At 38.7% G+C, this 23,359-nt stretch overlaps 1 protein-coding gene across 3 annotated transcripts in view; it reads left to right on the top strand.

Annotated features, from left to right (window-relative positions):
- The window catches only part of LOC140246225 (mitochondrial 10-formyltetrahydrofolate dehydrogenase-like), a 647,794-nt gene that overhangs the window by 23,009 nt on the left and 601,426 nt on the right, over nt 1-23,359 (top strand). For all 3 annotated transcript variants that reach the window (XR_011902451.1, XM_072325677.1, XM_072325676.1), the window contains exons 4-12: nt 477-642; nt 8,321-8,425; nt 9,556-9,645; nt 12,278-12,409; nt 12,769-12,897; nt 14,452-14,540; nt 18,753-18,897; nt 19,530-19,712; nt 23,163-23,227. Coding sequence is in view for 2 of the 3 variants with exons in the window: in XM_072325677.1 (XP_072181778.1) it covers nt 477-642; nt 8,321-8,425; nt 9,556-9,645; nt 12,278-12,409; nt 12,769-12,897; nt 14,452-14,540; nt 18,753-18,897; nt 19,530-19,712; nt 23,163-23,227 (1,104 nt within the window). In the remaining variant the exon portion in view is untranslated. The remainder of the gene's footprint in view (nt 1-476; nt 643-8,320; nt 8,426-9,555; nt 9,646-12,277; nt 12,410-12,768; nt 12,898-14,451; nt 14,541-18,752; nt 18,898-19,529; nt 19,713-23,162; nt 23,228-23,359) is intronic.

The following is a 23,359-nucleotide window of genomic DNA, read 5'->3' on the forward strand; positions in this document are numbered from 1 at the left end:
ATTGGAGCCACTGCTGCAAATGCTGTGCCCCTTCCCTAAGGCAGATGAATGAGATGTATGACATTTCATTTCATTTGCAATCCTGTAATATGTATTCATATACAATTGTAGTTTCCTGTAAAGAGAAAAGATTTTTAAAAAAACAGCCCTCACGCTAACCTAAAACTTACTTTGTGCCTTCGTGGATGAGTGAAATATAGATTTTCTTACCTTCTTTGGACTTGCCAAAGATACTGTCTGCTGACAGATTTTTCTTGCCCTGCCTAACAAGGAAAATTCCTTTCAGGGTTAAATGGATCTGCTGGTGATTACCTTTTCCTGAAGGTTTTTAAATCCAGATAAGTTCATGTTAATGTGTACTTCTGTATATCATATATACAACAAGTGAATGATACCTGTCATACAATATTTTATAGTGGTAGCGACATTAAATTTCAACACATGGATTCTTTGTCAATTTTACATCATCATTACAGGACCCTTATGTGTGGTGACAAGAAAGCAGGCTTCACAGTGTTCTGGGCTGATGATGGTCTGGATACAGGCCCTATCCTTCTCCAGAAGTCAGTTGATGTTGACCCTAATGACACAGTGGACACACTGTACAACCGATTCTTGTATCCCGAGGGAATCAAAGCCATGGTGAGTTTCCACTGCTATGAATTATCGATGATATCGATGATACAATGTAGCATACCTGTATCAAGCATTCACATTAAAAAAAATAGGTGTGATAAAACACTTGTTTTTTAGTGCAATCTTAATCATACGACGTGTGTGTGCAAAACTAAAATATTTCTCTGCTATCATATACAAAATGAGAGTTCAACTCGTAGCAGATTAAGGTCATATTTCAAGCATGCACATGATTTTTATGCCTCCACCACAGTGCCGGAGGTATTATGCTTTCGGGTTGTCTGTCCATCCGTTCGTTCTCCGGTCCTTCCGTCCAATTAAACCTACATTGTAGGTCAAGGAAGATGAACATTCAACATATTTGTGACAAACATGTTATTTTGATATTTTGCCAATTATGTGAAACTGTCATCACACATTGTCCCCATGTGCTATACACCTATTAGGAGAATCATGCATTGTGGAGGAGGCATACCACTCGCCATAGTGACATTTCTATTTTGTTTTTGTTTTTGTTTTGTTTTGTTTTGTTTTTTGTGTGTGTGTGCTCGTTACTGTGTTTCCCACATATTTTATGAGTATTATAATTCATGAATTTGGACATGAAAGACAATTTTGCAAGTGGGTAAATTTGTGCTTAAAACTACATTGATGGAACAAGAAACAAAGAACATCTCCTTTCAGGAGGGAAGTTAGTGATTTCCCACCTTGAATTACAATGTATACAGTGCACTTGTGTTACAAGAGGGAATGTTTTCACGAGCTTGAAATTTCACCAGTATTAGTCGACTGCAAAATTTGCAAAATATACCACACATACCTTATACCTTTAGTTTTTCTTCTGGTTTGATTCTTCAATAATGAACTATTTTCAAGATCTTAACTTCAGCACACACATACAAGTGTAAGATAATTTTCCAGTTTCTTCCTCTCTGCATCCAGAATTGGGAGGGCTATTTTCATGTTGTACTTTAGAAAATGAGGAATATACTTCACTGATAGCCCTGGTGTGGCCATGTATACAACTACCGTAAAGTTCCATGTATAAGACACACCCCTACTTTCCGACCTAAAATTGAAAAAAAAAAAAATGCAAATTTCCACTTAAATATTATGTGTGTCATACATATTATTTCAACTCAAAATTTCCCTAGAATGCAGCACGTATTTGCTGTATTTTTCATTTCCTTTTAAACTTTCTTTTCACGGTATGCATCGGACATCGGCAAAAAATGGAAGACGCAAAATGAGAGACTTGCATTGGTACTCGCTAATGTTTCACCTTTCAATGGTGGTATCATCAAAGATCGTACTCATGAGTGTACAGTACAATCTTTGCTATCATATGTACTACCGTAGACGTGTCTCGCATATTGGCGCATGTCAGAAGCAAAATATTCATTATGAAAAATAAGAAAATCATTAACAAGTGTAGCAGAGGGATCTTACGCCTAGACGAACGGTGTGTACATGTTGTTTCGCCTGGAGGGATTATCAGTAACACATGTGTCTCTTGTACCATGCTTGTATGTACAGTGCTAGCCTTTTGCAAAAGGCAGCTCGCTATACTATAATTTCAGCACATGCACACAGAGAGCAATGGACTTGCACACGCAACGGGCAAGCACACTCCGATCCGATCGCTGTGGTGTGCACACACGGGGGTCCATTGCGAGAGCCTATGCCATTGCAAAAGGCTGATGAAGAGCAAACGAACGCCATATATACATATGTATGAATACATGCTTCAACACCGTTCACATCACAGTGACATAGGGTCGATCCTACTCCGTATTTTACAGCTTTTGTCTATGGCCAGATTGATACTAGTACATCGATAAGTTTTACGGTATCGGTAACTTAGTAATGATACCTGTACATCGCGTATTTACAGCTACTAGGTTGGCTATTGGTACTTGTAGCTTGGTAGACTGATATACATCAGTAGGTTTTAATGATACATCGCATATTTACAGCTGTTGTCTATGGCCAGATTGATACATCGTTACTACAATAGGCCGATGTAAGTTCATCCCGTATTGTTGTGTGTGTCCAGATTGATACATCACTCGTTTATCGGTAAGTTTTAATGATTGCTTACCCTCCGGACGTCAATTGGTGTACATGGCTTCAAGTTGACCTTATGAAATTGGGTGACGTGACTGATTTTTTTTTTTCCATGATTTGACTGTACCCGTGTATAAGACGCACCCCAGATTTTTCATATTTTCTGACAAAAAAAAAGTGCGTCTTATACGTGGAACTTTACGGTGCAATTCCTCACTTCTGGGAAAAACAACAACAACAACAACAGAGATTAGAGTTCAGCTTATGAGGAGTTTTGTTTGAGATAATCATTTTCATCTTTTTTAGTGAGATTTCTTTGTCAAATCAGCCATTGGTTAGGGAGGCGAATGCTACAGTGTTGTAAAGTTTTCTGTAGATCACAAAGAGCCACGCTCTTGTAATGACCTGTCTCAATGAGGAATGAGAAATTTAGTTTTCCAGGCATGGTAACACTATGAACCTGTTTGATCCATGGCAAAACTTATCGGTTTCAAAAAGATAAAAACCAATTGTGTATTAAATTTGATATGACGTTGAGAAATGTATTACACTTTGAATCATTATCAGTTAAATGTACACATTCATACATTATTTCATTTCCAGACTCGGCAATGAAATGATTTTTGATATCCGTCTTTCTTTGAGAGCTTATTCAAAGTTGCAGTTATTACAATTAACCAGGATCAAAAATGTGTATGGTTTTTTTTTCTTGTTGCTAATAGGGCAATACAACCATTTACTTATTCTTAATAATTGATTATGATAAAGGTTATTGAAAAAAAGACAGAAAGTAAATCCAAGAGATGCCAATTGATTTGGTACAACATTGTCACAACTGTACAGTACATGTAGTAGTCATAAGGCTTTTCAGGGCAGAAATCTCAGGGATGGAAAGACTGATGGAGACAAACAAAATACGTAGCGTCATCGCCCTTTCATCAGTACGCTATTGTTGCTGTTGAGATACCAGTTGGATACAGAAATACACTACAGTGGCCTGTGCTCAAAAGGGAGGGGAGGGGTCAGAAGACAAGTATTTCTCCCACTTACGCTCCTGTTTTAGTAGTGGCTAGTATTGGCCCATGCCAATCACCCCACATGAAACCCATTATGTGTGTATTACAGGCCTCGAAATAGGATTTTGGAGGGGCACGGCCATTTAGAAAAGGGCACTTTTTCCAAGAGGCCAGGGCACTTAAGCCAGTCAGAGGGGCACCAAGGCCACATTGGAAAGGGCATGTTTGGTGTTTATGAAAAAAGAAAGAAGAAAAACAAACCTAGAAAAACAAACAAACACACACACTGACACACACACACACACAAAGTGCAACACACAACAAAAACCTCTTCCCTACAGCTGTAACACATTCCCGATCTCCGCGTTTCTATCAGGTGAAACAACATTTTTTAAAACAGGAATAAAACAACAGTAGGTATTGATTGAAACTCGACACCCTTTCAGGCCAGCCAGGCTGCCATGAAACTTCAAAGCACATTCCGACAGCTGGCTGGCAAAACCACAAGGCAAAGGAATTTGCGTGCGCGTGTAGATTGCTATGATTAGTCTGTGACAGACAGTTCATGACCTCCAAGAATGTGCCAGTACGCGCGGTTTCTTCTGTTGATTGGTCTCTCTCTCTCTCTCCACCCCTCCCCATTCCCCACTCTTGGCACACCTTGGCATCGTGGGATTTTTCTTTTTTCTTGGTGAACTTTGAGTTCACTCTTCACTACTCTATCTGAATATGCGCTGCCTAGCTAGTACATACTCGCGCGGCCGCTGCGCTGCGGAGGAGGCAGTCGGGACGGTAAAAGCCGGTCGGGCGTACATGTACGTACACGTCGTCTCGTATCTCGGAAAGATACTTTGAGTTTGAATCAGATATATCGGGACGCGAGTGAACTGAAGGTATGATATTTGAGATCAGGAAAGTTGTTCAAGCTTATTAAAGAGACTTTGAGAAAGGGCATATCATACGTCATAAATAATAACTTTCATTCTAAAAGGGCACCACGGCCCCAAGAAATAGGGCACATTTTTTTGGCCGTAACTTTGATCAAAAAACAAAAGGCATTGCGGCCAACAAGAGGGGCACCGACGGCCATGGCCGTCGGTGGCCGTCGGTTAATTCGAGGCCTGGTATTAGACTAAACCATGCGATATAACCATGAGAAATTTAACCCTACTATGTATGATATCCACCGCAACAAGTACATGTGTGCTACAATACCCAGAAACAAAATAGCAATAAAAAGGACACAGCAGTCCCATAGTTTTGAAAAGTGCAGCACTGGCACAAACCTTCATTCATTTGACCTGCAAAATAAACTTTTTAAAGTTCACAGTACTGTACGAGCTGAAATTTTCGCGGTGGTTTTATTTTCGCGAATTTCGCGGATCGCCTTTGAACTCCGAAAATAACACGCGAAAATAACAACGCGCAAATAAGTAAGTTCAGTTAGACCCTCGCAACCGCGAAATTAACAACATGCGAAAATGTCCTCTAAGTAGCAATTCGCGAAAATATCTGTACACAAAAATTTCAGCTCGTACAGTACATCAAATCACAATGCTGTGAATGATGACCCTGCCAAGGTATCCCTGCTATAAACTTGAATGTGTTTTCCGTTATACCATCTTAGTGAACATCATGTGCTATTTTATGACATCTAGTGACTCGAAACACATTTTTTTATGTTCTTGCATGTTGAGAAATAACCTTTAGCCTGTTCCAGTCATTATTGTGCAATTGTAAATTGCTGAAGTCCAGTACTAATGTGGGTCTCAAAGCAGTAAGCAATTGGTTAACTGGATGGGTAACTGGATTATTGAATAGAAGTGGAGCAGGTGGCATTCTGTACCAGCAGAAACACTTGCGCTTTCACAAAGTAAGATGTCTGTTGTGGTACACAGGTCAGCAATACTAACATCTTTCTTCCACATCTGAAATTTTCTTTGCTAAGAGTGAAAGAGGTTTCATACTTTCTGGTCATCAGTTTGGTAACTTTTTGCAGAAGGTATTGAAGGGCAAGTGACATAAATATAAGCCTTCAGACATCTAGAAAAATCCTTTGGTTTGAAATTTTGAAGCTGCCCTTGAAAACTAATGGTCAAAAGGTTTCTCAAAGGCTTATACAGTTAAGTTTACATAGCACATTTGAAAGAAAAAGTTCATTTTGAAGGGCAAGTTGAGCAGGCTATATCATGTTTTCAATTTTATTCCTTAAGTGTGATAAAAATGTAAGTTTCCATCAATTGGTAGCTATTCCCATGCAGGGCTACTTTTCATCATATGGGATTCATTTCCATTATTTTGTACTGGTCGCTGCACAATTTGGGGGTATGTGGATGATCAACTACGCATTGTGTTTGGCACCATGCCATCAACATGAAATGCATTAAAGAAACAAATGGCACACACATGCACACACACAGACATACACATACAAATGTATCATAACAGCCTCCCACATACTTCATGTTAGGGGACAATACAATTCTGTTTATGCATTCATTTATAGCCAGAACTACTGTTAAAGGTGAAGCCCTATTGTCAATAGGATGTGTTCAGTGATCTTGAAAGTGTCAGGCATCCTGAAAAACATTCATACTCTGTGAAATGCAGGGATTGGCAGTCCTCTCTGGGATTCGCCTGTGGCACACTGTGTATTTTCAATTACACTCACCCACGTGTACTACATTGGACCCTAGCAATCTTTGAAGGGAAATGTCTTTCTAATTTGTCTGTTTTGGGGTTGTTGTTTTTTTAGCTCACCTGAGCCGAAGACTCAAGTGAGTTATTGAGTTCATTCATCATGCAGTGTCTGTCACGTGTTGTGTATAGACCACTTACATTTTCTTCTTTACTTTGAAACCTCCATAACTGATTTTCACCAAACATGGCAGGTAACACTCCTGGGGTGAAAGAATCTCAATTTGTGTCAAGTGGGCACCACTCCCCCCCCCCCCCCCCCCCAAAAAAAAAAAAAAAAAAAAACACAAACAAACAATTAGGGCACCTTTAAAATCTTCTTCTCTAGAACCAGAAATAATAATGTTTAGTATTTTCATCTGTTTGTTTATGGCAAATTTTGGATCTCCCCCCCCCCCACAAATTGGGCCCAATTTTCGCATTAACTTCTTGAAAACCCCATGATGGATTTTCACCAAACTTGGCAAGAAGAATTCTTTGGGCGATATCTTACTTTGTCCAAAAGCGCCCACATTAAAGAATATATGAAAACCTCCTCTTGAACTAGAAGGGATAGGCAGTGCTGTAAGTTAGTACGTTTGTGACTGTTATTTCAAATTTGTCATTTAATATTTTCATATTTTCATCTTCCTCCTCAAATTAGACAATCTTGAAAAATTGTCTTCCATAAAACCCCAAATACTCTTGAATGAAAAGAATGTTTAAACATAAGTAAAAGTACTTCAAAGGTGTTTATTATCAGGACAGATTTGGGGTTAGTTTTCACATTTTTTTTTTTCATTTGAAAATGCATGGTCATATTTTCTACAAACCTGGCAGGTATTTTTGCCATTATGATACAAATAAACAACATACCCTCCTGGACGTCCTCCAAAGCTCCATATAAAGTTTGCTAGGTTTTTCATTGATAGGCTCCTTGTATGGGAGGTGAACTTGTGATACTCGGGTGAGCGTGAGATCCCTGGGTCTCTTGATTTTGTTTTGTTTTGTTTTTGTTTTGTTGTTTTTTTCTATGTCCAAAACCTTAAGGTATACGTTACATGATACTATTTGTGACATACTCTGTCAAATTTCTAGTTCTACTGATCTGTAAGTGAGTTTAAAAGACTCTTAGCTTTTATAATTTGGCCCAATGCCACATCCCTATGTACTTCTTGTGTCTGTCAGTATTCAAAAAAAAATGAGAAAGTTGCTCTAAAAATCAAAATTCTGTTTAAGCTCACAACCTGTTTCTTTCACTGGACAAAGCAAAACAGGAGTCTTGTTACTTGTAGCTGTGGGCATTGGTGCTCTTTTCCCATTCACTACCATGTCTGTGTGTACTGTATGTGAGGTAATTGTCAAATCAAATGGCAGGCTCATTATCAGTGTTTCTGACCAATACATCGACCTGAAAATGTAAACTTTGTTTTAATTTTGGGATACTTCTCTTTTTTCTTTTTCTTTTTTTTACTCTGACATCTTATTTACATGCAGATGAAACATCATGGAATCAGAAGCCATCATGATAAGACAAGGATTTGACCCTAGAAGTCCTTTCCTTCCTTTTTTTATTCCATTACAAGGAAACTCCTAGTGTGACTCATGACTCATTTTGACCAGGGAGGTGAGACAACCTCCCTGTTTTGATGGAGCAGTACACCTAGTTTAATATAATCCCTGCTTCCTGACCTTGATCATGTCTCTGCTTGTTCCTAAAAAGAGAAGAAAAAAGCAATACCATTCAACAATGTTTTTGGAAAGAAATAAAGGACACTGTGGAACTTAAAATATTATGCCTACAGAAATTGTTGGCAGTTTTGAATGGAAAAGTGATAGTAGAAAGCATGTGAATAAGCTAGTATTCTCTAATACTGTTCATGCTCTCATGTCTGAAGCTACTATTTTCATTTATGTCATTTCAGGGTGAAGCAGTCAATCTCATCTATGAAGGCAAAGCTCCCCGCATTGTGCAGCCTGAGGAAGGTGCTACCTATGACAAACTCTGGAAGAAGAAGGATCTTGCACAGGTAAAATGAGGGTAGTGAGAGTTTGCACTGAAACCATGTATTTAAAGAGATATACTGGTAGTTTTGGTTGAGATGGACATTCAGGTTTCCAACATTTTTGAGATGATGAGAAACCTTGTATGAAATATGAAGGAGCATACACTTCTAAGAGGAATTTAGAGTTTATTTGATGAAAATCGGTTTGAAATAGCTGAGATACCAAAAAAGCAAAGATGTCCTGTAAAAAGTGGGTCCCTCCTTCTATTAGGACCATTTTGTTTTACTTGGTTTTGAATATCTCAGCCATTTCAAACCAATTTCATCAAATAAACTTTGAAATCCTCTTAGAATTGTATGCTTTTTAATGTTTTACTAGTGGTTTCTAATTACTTCACAAAATTCCAAGGTATTTGTTTGGCCCTGAAAAGGGCCTACCCAGTCCCGATGTTTCGGCAAGCATGTTCTCGCTGTTCTCAAGGGAATGAGTAATTGGAGGGAAATCCGGCTGAAATACCCTCAGGAAAGAGGACCAAACAAATACCCTAGAAAGAATACGTGGTGCACTGTTCAGCCTTCTACCACCCAACAACGTTCCACTGCCACGGAAGCTTTCAAAAATTTCATACTTTAAAAAAATAATAATAAATTTAAAAAAAAAAATAAATAAATAAATAGATAAATAAATAAATCCAAGTCCGCAATCTCTACCAAAACTATATTATCCCTTAAAAGGTGCTCATGAGAAATAACTTGTCCTAATTATTGGTGGGTTTTTTTTTCTAAGAGAAAAGTACCTGATGTGAAGGAGTGTTTAAAGAAGAAATTGGAGCAGGTACAAATTGAGAGAATAAAAAGATTGAGAGGTATTTGATATATATATATATATATATATATATATATGATATAAGGTCCTGAGATGCTACTCTTCACCTTTTCTTTTTTTCTAATGGTCTGAAAAGTTTCTATGAGGTAAATTCTGCACCTGTTACAAATTATTTCAGTATTTTGGCAACTGTGTTTGTTATGCATAAGATATTTTCAATCAGGCATTCCTTGAAAGAGATGTTTCATTTATACAATAGATTTCAAACCCATTATGAGAGATGTCTTCCAGATGAGACTAACTTCTGATCTACTGATGCCTCTTTTAGATCTCATGGGACCAACCAGGACAGACAATTCATGATTTCATCCGTGGAAATGATATGATCCCTGGTGCTTGGACCAGGATAGATGGTCAGGTAAGGAGTAGTTTTACTGACACCTGTAAAGGAGTTAAAAACATCAAATATTCAACCACTTAAAGTACACAATGGGGGGATAAAGGCACATTTGCATCGTCACATATACTCACAACTACATTATGGATGCAAAGCCCAAGTTGGCTATAAGAAGCTATAGAAAAATTTAGTTATGTCTGAGTTGTGTTTTGTTTTGTTTTGTTTTGTTTTGTTTTGTTTTTTTTTTTTTTTGTTCTGGCACGAATGACATTTCATCAAAGAGCTGAGCTGTCAAGTAGTATGTTTGATCAATATATCATATGTTTTTTATTTGCTAAAGACAAGAAATGTATTTATTTATTTAACTCTTTTTTTTTTTGTTTTTGTTTTTTTGCCTGAGCCAAAGGCTCAAGTGAGCTTTAGCAATCATTCATCTGACATCCATTGTTGAGTCGGCCATCATGCATAAACTTTCTACATTTTGAGCTTCTTCTTGAAACACTGACAAATTTTCACCAAACTTGATAGATAGCATCCCCAAGCTGATAGGATCTCAATTTTGTTCAAATGAGCACAATTGTCCCCTGCACCCCAGAGGGGCCCCCAAAGCCTTTGAAATTCAGGAATCTTTATTAAAGGACAAAGAACGCAAGATTTAAATTGAGAAAATCACATATAAAAAGGTGTCAAAGCCAAGGGAAATCTCTCCTGAAATAGATTTTTAATGTGACTTTTAAAAGATATTCACACCACTTAAAAAAATCAAGAGTTAAAATTTATTGATTCATTTCACCAATTTTTGCCCTGGAACAGCTGTCTTTTTCGTGTCCTAAATTATTACATCACACAAGGCTCAAAACCCTTTACAAGTGCAGCGGTATATTGAGGCCGTCATTAATACAGCACATATTCCCGGGCGAGCGGATGTAATATCTGGCCTTTCTTTCTTTGCATCAGCTTTCTCGACTGAGCCCTTAAAACGTCAAATGTTTACCTTATATTGTACGATAAGATTTTGAGTTTAATATCGAGAGTGAATTGGGTGATGACAGAGACATTGACACTGATAGTGACAGTGGCAAAGTTGGGGTGGTAGAAGAAGTGAGGGTGAGGCGACAGAGCCCATTGTCTGCCTGTAGTGCGTCCGTGTCGATATGTTTTGCTATGGTGCACCAAAAGTAACCGTGTCTAGTTCCGTTACAATATCACTTCCCTACTAATAATTTTTTGGGGAAAAAATAATCTTCAACTAATGATGTCGTTTCCCATGATTTGCACATATGAAGAGGAACATTTTGGGTGATTTTGTACCGATTTACTTATTTCACTCCAGCAAAATAGCTACAATAAGTGGCATATGCACACGTAGATGTAAAAGTTCATAATATAGTTATGTACCCGACTAAGTTCATATACATATATATTATGACATAAAGTAAAACCTAAATCAAATATTGAAACATCTGTGCACTAACTAGTAATTCTAAGAAAGATGGATTCTATAGATAAAAATTTGCAAAGATTATACCAAACTTATACAGATTCTGACTTCTTTGACCTTTGACCTTGATTTTTGACCTATATTGTACATTTTGCTACAAAATGCTACTCCTTCGCCATTTCTAACCCGATTTCGATTCCGTTTGCTTTATGTGATGGCACTAGGTGAGAGCTTCCAAAGTTCTTCACAGAATTTTGACCTTTGACTTCTTTGACCTTTGACCTTGATTTTTTATGTATATTGTACATTGGCTACAAAATGCTACTCCTTCGCCATTTCTACCCCGATTTTGATTCCGTTTACTTTATGTGATGGCTCTAGGTGAGGGCTTCAAAACTTCTACACAGAATTTTGACCTTTGACTTCTTTGACCTTTGACCTTGATTTTTGACCTGTATTGTACATTTTGCTACAAAATGCTACTCCTTCGCCATTTCTAACCCGATTTCGATTCCGTTTGCTTTATGTGATGACACTAGTTGAGGGCTTCAAAACTTCACAGAATTTTGACCTTTGACCTTTGACCTTGATTTTTGACCTATATTGTACATTGGCTACAAAATGCTACTCCTTCGCCATTTCTAAGCCGATTTCGATTCCGTTTGCTTTATGTGATGGCACTAGGTGAAGGCTTCAAAACTTCTACGCAGAATTTTGACCTTTGACTTCTTTGACCTTTGACCTTGATTTCTGACCTGTATTGTACATTTTGCTACAAAATGCTACTCCTTCACCATTTCTAATCCGATTTCGATTCCGTTTGCTTAATGAGATGGCACTAGGTGAGGGCTTCAAAGCTTCTGCACAGAATTTTGACCTTTGACTTATTTGACCTTTGACCTTGATTTTTGACTTATATTGTACATTGGCTACAAAATGCTACTCCTTCGCCATTTCTAACCCGATTTCGATTCCGTTTGCTTTATGTGATGGCACTAGGTGAGGGCTTTCAAAACTTCTACACATAATTTTGACCTTTGACTTCTTTGACCATTGACCTTGATTTTTTACCTATATTGTACATTTTGCTACAAAATGCTACTTCCGGCGGGGACATATATTACGCACCGCGTAATTTCTACTTTTCCTTGTTTCTGTGATTTTGATTTTTGTGAAGTACCAAGATGCACTTGATATTTCTTTAATTTCCAGCAAGTGACCATGTTTGGCTCAACCCTGGTTGGCAGCAATGCACCCAAAGGTGACCCTGTGGAAGTAGAGGGCTGCAGCGCAGCTGTAGTACACAAGAATGGCATGGCTCTTGCAGGAAATGATGGACAGATGGTAATGTTTTTCAATCTGTGCTGACAGCACAGTAATGCTTTATGAAATTGAAAGGAAAAGCTAAACTACTTTCCTTTCTGAGGTCAAGATTTTGTTGTGGGTGTGCAGCATTCACATTTTAATACCAAAAATATTTTAAATGTCATACTCTGGAAAGTATATCACAGTCTTGACTCATAGGATCAGTGCTTTGTCACATATTCTTTGTTTCTGTGGAGAGGACAGGTATGTTCTTAACTTTTTTTTTTTTTTTTGGTTTACTTTCTGTACTAGAACAGAATAGATGAGAATGTATAGATAGGTTATTAATAAAAGTAAATATTTCAAATTATGTCATACCTTTACCTTTACACTTATAGGTCAATGTGAAGACTCTTCAGTTTGAGGATGGTCGAATGATTCCAGCTGCCAAGTATGGCAAGGCCCTTGAGGCGGAGGAGAAGTTGGAGTTGACTGCAGAGGAGGAAGCAATGGCAAAAACCATTAAGGTCAGAGTCAGCCATTAACTCTCATATATCTGACTCTTAGGCAAATCAGATGCCCTTTATAATGTGTTACAAATGTTTCCTCCATTAAATCATACTAGCAGTGTCTGAAAATTTGGATACCATAATTCTTTGATAGTAATAGCATGTCAATTATCTCTGATCTTACTTAGTAAATAAATCATTATATGACCTTGTCATATGGTATGAAGGGATGTGTGAGGCAGTGATCTATTGGTTGGTCAGTGTGTTTCAAAAATACTGTGGAGCAGATCATTCTCACAGCTTTGTAGCAATTGAAATCAGATCAGATTTTCATTTCCATGTGCAAGACATACTTTCCATGCATATATGCAGTACAATGGTTGGTTGCTAATACAGCAATATCAATAATAATGATAATAATTGCCTATTATATATGGTGCTTTATATTGTTGTTTCTAAGCACACTGCTGTTATTTGTATAAGAAAACTAGAAAACGCAATAAGGACAATGCAAGACCAAAATAACAACAATGAAAAGAAGAAGAAGAAAAAAAAATGCATGTGATGTAGAGATCAATAATTGATAACTGACTGTGAGTATCTCTAGAAAAAAAAAAAAAATAGATAGGATTACAGCTGACTAAAAAAAAAATGAGTTTTGAGAAGGATTTTTATTGATTGAATAGATGAGTCAGTCTTAATATGAAGATGGAGTTTATTCCAAAGGTTGGCAATAGAATAAAAGGCTCGATCACCATAATGGGGTTTTGTATGTGGGCCATGAAGTAATTGGAGAGAGGAAGATGAACGGAGTGGCCTGGCAAAAGAGAAGAAATGAGAGACTGGGTTTTGGAGATAACCGTAAATGTATATATGTAGCAAGATTATGTGTGATTTGTACGTCAGAAGTAGGATCTTGAAAGCAATGCGGGAATGGACCTGTAGCCAATGGAGTGAGCGGAGAACAGGAGATATATCGTCGTGTCGCCTACTAAGGGTGACTAATCTAGCGACTGAATTTAGGATGCATTGGAGAAGGGATATGTGAGAAAGAGGGAGGCTGGCAAGGAGGGAGTTGCAGTAGTCCAGATGAGAGAAGACGAAGGCATGGACGAGTCGCTCAGCTGATAATCAAGCAAGCAGACACCTGATTTTCCCTATTTTGAAAATACCCCAAGATGCAGTTTTACAGATGTTTGTGATGTGGTGTTTAAGATTTAAGTGTTTGTCCAAAATAAAGCCGGGGTCTCTAACACATTCAGAGACATTTATAACCCCATCCTGAGTAGTTAAATCTTATAGAGAATCTGTGCTCCTAAATTGTGACGAGAAATGACGAGTTCAGACTTGTCTTCGTTCAGACGGCAGACAATGATACAACCATGATTTGTTATTTGGAACAGTGTGAGCTAACTATTAGCTCAGTTTTTGAGTAGTGAATATGAAATAGACATGCATTGACCCAGATATTTTCATAATATTAGATGTGACAAGTTGTCTTTCATGTTTGATTCTTTTGCCTCATTGAAACACATTTCTTTTCTTTTCTTTTCTTTGTCATTATTGTCATAGGACATTTGGGCTGGAATCCTCTCAACGATGGACATAACAGATGCCACAGATTTCTTTAAAATGGGGGCAGGCTCAATGGATGTTGCTAGGTGGGTACAAAGGTTTTGGAAGCTTTGTTGACATCATGAGGCTAGCAAATGTAGCCATAAGTATGAGTAGAGATATTGCTTGGATTGTATGCAGTGGCAACAAGCTGGCTTAGTTGCCAGTGTGTCTTACTTATGCATGAATATTACAAGCCCCTGTGAAGCAGCTGAGCCAGTGTTTAACTTTTATGTTATCATGCCATGACCTTTATAAAGCAGTAACTGCCCGCGTATGAGATATAGAACAGAGGTGAAAGTGAGGCACAAGCCATGCATAAAAAAGATCCAAACCTGGTACAGTGGTAGAATTTTCATATTCTGCAGTGAACAGAGAAAAGATGATAACTCATGTAAGAGAACCAGTTAAAGTCAGTAAGTAAAGTAGATCTCAACCAATCACATTTTGCCAAACAAGGGGATGATGAGCCATATATGCAACTGTAAGAAGAAGACAAAAATGTAGTAATTTTACACAGCTTCTCATAGGCTAGAACCCTGTTCTATGTACTTGAGTCAGAAGGGGACCCATATTGTGTTGTATGGCACAGTATGTCAGTAGTAGAATTCTTTGAAAAGAAAAGAAAAGAAAAGGGGCACCAATTGTCAGAATAGAACAGCTGCATTGGCAGTTACATCCTGTACTAAAGTGATCAATACCAAATGTCTGATGAGAGTTGTGATGTACTTCACAAGATAGGAAGTATTGACTTCAGATATAGAATACATTTTGTTATTTTGTCTGCAAGCCTCAATACAGGATGAAATTGTCAGCTCTTTAGTTAAATGACCTGTAACACCTAGATTGACCTCGTCAACAGGAACTTTGCATAGTCCAAGTTTCCTGGTAGCTTTGATAAAATTTATCGGTGTTTCTTCAGTGATAGATTTGCCAGCTTTTATTTAGGTTTAGATTGGCAATCATTATGCCAGGTGTCTGTTTCCTTTGTGTGCATTCATTTCAAGTGTTGTGACACATGTTTAGTAGTAACTCACTGCATAGTGGCCTATGATTGATTTAAAGGGGAAGGTTAGTACCTGATCAGTGGGAATCAGTGCGAATGCTGGGGGATGATTGTTCCAATCCTTGTGGGATTCATTTAAGAGTACATTATATATCTACTGTTGTGTGAAAATCATTTGCTTCAGAACGGTCTCATATTCAAGTAATGTGCAGATTAATGCCCCGTCACTGACCAGGGACGCTTACCTGGAAACATTAAACTGCACATTACTTGAATATGAGACAATTCTGAAGCAAATAGTTTTCACACAACAATAGATATGATAATGTACTCTTGAATGAATCCCATAAGGATTGGAACAATCATCTCCCAGCATTTCCACTGATTCCCCTTGATCAGTTACTAGCCTTCCCCTTTAAAACCTGCATATTAAGGCCCTGTCATACCTCCAAGCAAGCCTTGCGTGTAATTTGTGGAGAGCAATTTTTGCTACCCAGAGATCCCCGCAGACAGCCCACACATGACAGTAACTAGCACATATCTCACCCATAGTTGCCCGAAGGTGCGCATGCAAATCCTATTTACCCACAGTCATGTTCAGGCCTTGTCACACCTTTCCGGGCAAGCTATGCAGGCTTGTTGCTTTGGGGGATTTTCCAGCATGCAGGACAATTTCTTAGGGCGGACAAGGTTCTACTTGCAGGTATTCTGTGTGACCTGCGTGCCAGGCGCATGGGGGCTGACAATTAGTGAAGGAATTCCTCTGAAGGACTATTTATTTGGCAGAGGTCTGGAGAGAATGTCGTCATCCTGGCCGCAGCGGACTCTCAACTAACTAGCAGAATGGCAGTAACTGACCCTCAGCATGCACGCAATTTGCTTGTATATCTCGCTCCACTAATGCAAAACTGACCTGGTACACAGATGTTGGCAGTATCGAAACCGTTCCTTGCCTGTAAAACACCCGTATTATGCTCATAGAATGTCATCTGCATGGACCTCTGCTGGCAATCTCTGTGACTCGCCATTAACAAGTTTTTGGCTGTGAGTAAATCGGACTTGCGTGTGCAACTATGGACGACTACATGCTAGGTACTGTCACTGTGCAGGCCATCTGCGGGGACCTCCAGACAGCAAAAATTGTTCCCCGCAAGTCACAAGCAGGGCTTGCCTGCAAAGGTGTGATGAGTCCTTGAGCATACTCAAACTTGTTCGGGTGAGTCGCTGGGGTTGCCTGCAGAGGTCCACGCAGAACACCAGTAGAAGGGCCATAGCGGAGCACCTCGCAGGCAACTCCCACACAACTTGCCCGTAACTAGAACGTGAGTAGAACGTAAGTAACACACGTCCAGAAGGTAAGATGCACATGAAGCTCGCCCAAATCCAGAAGGTAAGATGCACATGAAGCTCGCCCAAATCCTTGTTCGCCTGCAGAAAATTATCTGCGTGCTGGAAAATCTATACATGCAACAAACCCGCATAACTTGCCCAGAAAGGTGTGACGGGGCCTTAAGAAAGGAGATGAACTTCTCTCCTGCTGTTCATAAGACAGACATTTCTCATGTATGTGCAGAAATGCACTGTCTTGGTATCATACCATGATTCAGGCATAATTACAGATGGTATAACCATGTCTATATCAAAGTATCAGAGACATAGAATGTGAGCAGGAATGCCCAGTGATAACAAGAAGGATAGAATACACCTCATAGATGGATACTTTTTGTTTTGAAATGTATAACGAACTGTTGTGAGTAGGTTACTAGTGCACATAAGTTTAGAATGGCATAGATTAAAGTGACAGGAATTAAAGATTGAAGGCAAAGGTCACTGAAATATTGCTGAATGTCATATTCCAGCTTTATGAAATGTTTTACATTTATACTGATTGGTGATTATTCAGAATGCAATTATGTGACTAACACAAAATGATGTGTATTTATGTAGACCATATGATGTAACAAGTATTGCCTTGTCTATCGTCATAATATGACACTTGACAGTCCCGTGGGATTCATATTTTTCCCTCAAGACTATTTTCTCTCAGCACTTCATGCTTCAGCTAAAATGCAATTCCTGCAGAAATGTCAAGGGTTATGTTACTCCTTTTAAAATGGCAATATCTCTATAATTAATAAACTTGAATGTTTGATGGAAACTTACATTGTTGAGGAGACTAATCATAATGGGAAGATATTTCAGTAATTCAAAGTCATTTCCTAAAGGTAAAAGAGTGTGATCAATAATCTAAGCATACAGAGGGTTCATATTCTTGACAGAATATAATCATGTGAGAAGGCAAAGGCATTCCATTTGTCTTCCAATCGTCTGCCCATGGCAGTCAAATTTCTACAGTCTGTTATTGAATTGACCCTAATCAGGCTGGGCTTTTTTTTAGCTACACTAAATCTGGAGATCTTGGCCATCAGTGGCACAATTGTGACAAAATTTGGCATTGGCAACACCCATGTCGTAATGTACAAGATTGTGTCTTTAAGTTTCTTTTTTAAGTCATCAATTCTTTGAATATTACTTCTGAACTATTTCTTAATTAATTAATTATGCAAATTAAGCCTGAGATCTTATTTTAACTTGTTAAACACTATTTAGAATAGTTGACAGTCTACTGTTTTGATTTGTATATACCTGTTTTAACCTGTGAAACAGTTGTACATTATAAAAACTTCAAAAAGTGATTTCAATTCTTATGTTTTTATTGTTTTGGGATTTGTTGTAGATTTATTTCTTTGCTTTTTCACCTCCTGTTTTTTCTTTTTTCTTTTTTGTCATTTTTGTCACTGACCTTTTTTCTACCATGATTAGCATGAAATTAATCACAGTGATTAAAAATAAAAATGGATTTTATGAATTTTGTGACAGAGCACTGTTTTCCATAGGAAATGTTCAGAAAATCACAAAATTCTGCTTGTTTTGGGTGACATGCAGTTACAAAAATGAGCGAGGCTTTGTGACATTTCAAATTTGGTCTCAAACTTTGGTCTCAAAAGTTGTGCGAGACTTGAACAAAAAATGTCTAAGAAGCTTCATGACAAGGACTTTATGCATTGGAGAATTATTGCGAGAAAATTTGCCCCCACAACCCCCTGCCCTTTTAGGGTTAAGGTACACGAAGGTCTAAGATGTCAAGAAAGATGCTGTTTTGTCAATCTTGTGTACCAGCAGACTTTGTACATTGTAGAAAATAGAGTAGTCAGGTAAATTCACCACTTATTTTTAATTGTGCTTTGACTAGGCTGGTCGAAGAAGTGAAGCAGAAGTGTGGAGGCCTTGAACTCCAGAATGAGGATGTGTACATGGCGACTACCTATGAAGCCTTTGTCCAGAAAGTGGTCAGGAAAGGCAGGGGACTGGATGAGGAAGTCTTTGAGTATGATGCAGTAAGTTTCCCCCTTTAATCAGTGGACTTAAACAAAATGATACTGATAACAGAAGCTGCCAATATGCTGCTGCAGTCAGTTGTCAGTAGTAACTTGTCACACCTACGAAATGTGTGCATTTAACTCATTTGTTGCCTTGTAAACATGAATTGTGAAAAAAAAAAGATGATATTGATCTGCAAATGCACGATATGAATGGAATTTGAAGTGACATTGATACACCAGGTAGGTACATTTTGTTTCTCATGTTTTTTTTAAGGAACATGGATCAAACAACACAAAGACCAGAGAATATCTAGACATATTCAAAATTTCAAAATTCACACTGTATTTCCACCATGTTTCTCACATAATGGTAAGTGATCATGAAGTGACATTTGCATTTAAAAGGATTACCAGTATCTGAAGAAGACTTGACATGGCAATTGGCATATCGAGAAAGCCTATACAGTATGATCTGCAAATGATCCAATTCAGTCACAATTAAAAATGACTACTCAGACAATACTTGTAAATGTCCCTGCAATATGTGCAGTGAAGGAGACCAGGTTGGGTCTGAAATATTTTGCATCATGAGGTTTGAACAAGGTTGTACAAGATATTCTTGCCTCTCTTTCCCCAATTGTGTGCAGATTGAGATGAATGTCAACAACATGACCATCACCTTCCCACATCAGCTATTCATCAATAATGAATTTGTGGACTCCGAGAGTGGCAATACATTCAACACCATCAACCCTGCAGATGAATCTGTGATCTGCAAAGTGGCCAAGGCCTCTGTTGCTGACACAGATGTCGCTGTGGCTGCAGCTAAGGTCAGATTTTGATAGTCATCTGTGAGTGTAAGCCCTATTTGTGATGAGATAAACTTTGAGCAAGGTGAAAACTTACCTATCAGTTTTCCGAATGATGAATTTCAAGTTCACAGTGCTGGTGTTTTCTCTGTAAATCAGCTCAAGCACCCACGGTCAGATTAACGCCAAGTACTTGTCATAGGATGGGGATCATGATTATCGATACCCATCACTCAGGATTATCTAAACACCATTGCGAAGTCCAGCAGGAATTGCATGATGAAAAAAAGGCGATAGGGCTTAGTTGAAGTCAAATATAAAATGATGCAGTCATATACTTGTAAATGCCTTGTGTTAGACAAGTGGTGTTGAAGAAGAATTCAAATGGTTGAAATCTCTTTAACATCTTAAAAATATTACAACCTTGCTTTTGCTCCTGGGCATAGACTTACGTGGCCATTACTCTGTCATGATTTTGTTTTACTGATTGATTTCAAGCATGGAATGCTAGTATTGAGATAGCACTAACACCAGCACCAGCACTGAACTTTAAATCACCCAATATGAATTGACAGCATGACAGTGATAATATGTGACCGTGCATCACAAAACCAACAAAAAGTTGCAGCCTTTGATTTTACGTGAGGACTCAAAAAAGGTAAAATGGGTCAACCAAGTCAATCTTGAGTTTTTCATATTTTCTGAAAAATCTATTCTTCTTCTACGTTGTTCTTTAGTTTGGGATCATGACATGAATGGGAAAGTGTGTTTTCAGCAGTTTTTCTACAACCCTTTTGGGGGAAGAGTAGAATGATCAGGTATATCTTAGAGGCCCCTTTTCATTTCTTAAAATCCTTTGCACTCTCTTCACTTTCAAGTCTAATAACTTTTGAGAGGAGAACGCTACTGCCTTGGAAGTTGGCATTAATCATGGACAGAATGTGTTGATAGAGCATGCTCAATGTCGGCTTAATCTGATAATCCCGTCATTGTTGTTGCTCCGGTGGTATACATTCTGTGTTTTGTCCCTTTCATCACGCAGCTAGCATGGCTTGGTAAAGATTAAGCTTTTGAATAGACCCTGTGCTTCAGAACCTCTTTTCTCAGTTCACACCTTTCCAGAGTGTGTGCTTTCTTTCCAGTATTTAGATAGGTTAGAGGAGACCATTGGAATTGAGTTATACATCTTTTTAAAGCTTAGAGTCTGCTCTTTCAGAATCTGCCGTATCTAAAAATCCATGTCTGGCGACTTTTTGATGGTTTTGTGATGCAGGGTCACATATGGCCTCAAGCTGCTACCCTGTAATGATAATCGGTGCATGTTTTGTTCATTGCAATCAAGCAGGTCCATACAAAATATGTGAGATAAAGCTCTTGTATGCTTACCTTCACAATGGAGATAAAAAACGAGAAAAGAAGAGGACATGGAAATCCAACAATACATTAGAAATAAGAGTTAAATTTAAATGTGAGAGCTTAGTACCCTAGACAAATTTGTAGCTCATCACAAAAGCGCCAATAACTGAGAAATATTAATATTGAATATCCACGTGCATGCTCCATTAGTAGTCAGTTCACAAATAGTAGCTGTGCATAGCCCTTTAGCGAGTGCATGTTTTCTTTGCTTGCTTCTGTCTTTATCGAATACCTTCTATCGATATCGCTTTGCTTACTATATGTATGTACAGTATGTGTGCCATTCGGCTGCCCAGATATAATAGTAGTGGAGTTCTCTGCTAGGTTAGGATTCTACAAGCTGGTTGATATATTTTTGTATTATAGGTGCAAGTATTTCCTTGTGTAGTGTGGCTATGGTTTTATTGGTATGTGATGTACGTATATACACGTTTGTATAGAGATTCTGCCCCCCCCCCCCCCCCCCCCGGCCTTTGTGCAAAGATGGACAAAAAACAAACAAAATAAATGTGACCCGCTACAACAAAAGGATCCTAAAGTCGCTGACAGGTGAGCCGAGAAAATCGAGTTTGAAGTGAGATCACCAAAATCTGTCAAAACGTTCGGATTTCTGTTTTTAACATAATTTTGTAGTCCATTGTATCTTCTATCATCTGCCGAAATTTCGAAGCTAAATGATCAAAGGAAAGGCCTGAAAATAGCATTTTTTAGCTCACCTGAGCCAAAGGCTCAAATGAGCTATTGCGATCGCCCTTCGTCCGGCGTCCGTCGTGCGTCGTCCGTCGTGCGTAAACTTTTTACATTTTCATCTTCTTCTTGAAAACCCCAAGACCGATTTTCATCAAACTTGGCAGGTAGCATCCCTAGGGGGTTAGGAACTCAATTTGTTAAAATAGGCACCTAGCCCCACCCAGGGGTCCCCCAGGGGGGCCCAAACTCCCCAAAATTAAGGAATCTGTAAAAATCTTCTTCTCTAGAACCAGAAGTGATAGAGCTAAGTTAATACTATGAGTTAGTACATTGATGACTGTACTTTCAAGTTTGTTCATGGCAGAATCAGGGGTGCCCCCCTTGGGACCCAGGGGAGGGGGGTGGGGAGGGGTCCTAATGGGGCCTAAATTATACATTTTCATGACCAATTTTCACCAAACTTGGCAGGTAGCATCCCTAGGGGGTTAGGATCTCAATTTGTTTAAATGGGCACCATGCCCCACCCAGGGGCCCAAGGGGGGGGGGGGGGGCCAAACCCCCCAAAATGAAGGAATCTTTAAAAATCTTCTCTAGAATCAGAAGTTATAGAGCTAAGATAATACTATGAGTGAGTACATTAATGACTGTAGTTTCAAGTTTGTTCATAGCAAATCCAGGGGTGCCCCTCTTGGGGGCAGGGGGGGGGTGGGAAGGTCCAAATGGGGGCCTGAATTGTACATTTTCATCTTCTTCCTGAAAACCTCATGATGGATTTTCGTCAAACTTGGCAGGTAGCATCCCTAGGGGGTCAGGATCTCAATTTATCAAAATGGGCACCATGCCCCACCCAGAGGGCCCCAGGGGGCCCCCAATCCCCCCAAATTAAGGAATCTTAAAAAATTTGGGCCCTTATAGTACATTTTCATCTTCTACTTGAGAATACCTGGTCAAATTTTAGTAGAGCTGTGAATAATTTAGATTAGTGACTGCGTGAAAGGTGAACTTGCGATACTCAGGTGAGCGCTAGACCCGTGGGTCTCTTGTTTCTAGGCCATGCTCGGCTCACCCGTCAGCGACTTTAGGATCCTTTTGTTGTAGCGGGTCACAAATGTGTTGATATGCTGTTGCAACTGTCCACTTCTGTGACAGACTTGTAAATAAGTTAACAGATTACAAAACCTCAAAATAACTAAACTGTACAAAATATGGGTTTCATATTGTGTTGTATATTAGCCTGGATGGCAAGTTTTTCCAAAATTTAGACATTTATCATTCAGTCAAAGCAATTTTGAATAGTTATCTTCCTTGTACCCTTCAGCCAATAGTTAATACAGTTATGAGTTGTTTTGTGTTTTTCTTTTGCAGGCAGCATTTGAAGAAGGAGAATGGGGGAAGATGAATGCCAGAGACAGAGGAAAGCTAATGTTTAAGTATGTACTTCTCACATCATGTAAAAATGAGTTGCTATACATGTGTATCATCAACATTCTGTTGTGACTGGTAGAGGGCCACATAGCAAGCTGATTTATATGCATGTGTAAAATGCTAACTAGTCAAAGAAG

The sequence above is a fragment of the Diadema setosum genome, chromosome 2, assembly GCF_964275005.1.
Source record: "Diadema setosum chromosome 2, eeDiaSeto1, whole genome shotgun sequence".
Lineage (NCBI taxonomy): Eukaryota > Metazoa > Echinodermata > Echinoidea > Diadematoida > Diadematidae > Diadema > Diadema setosum.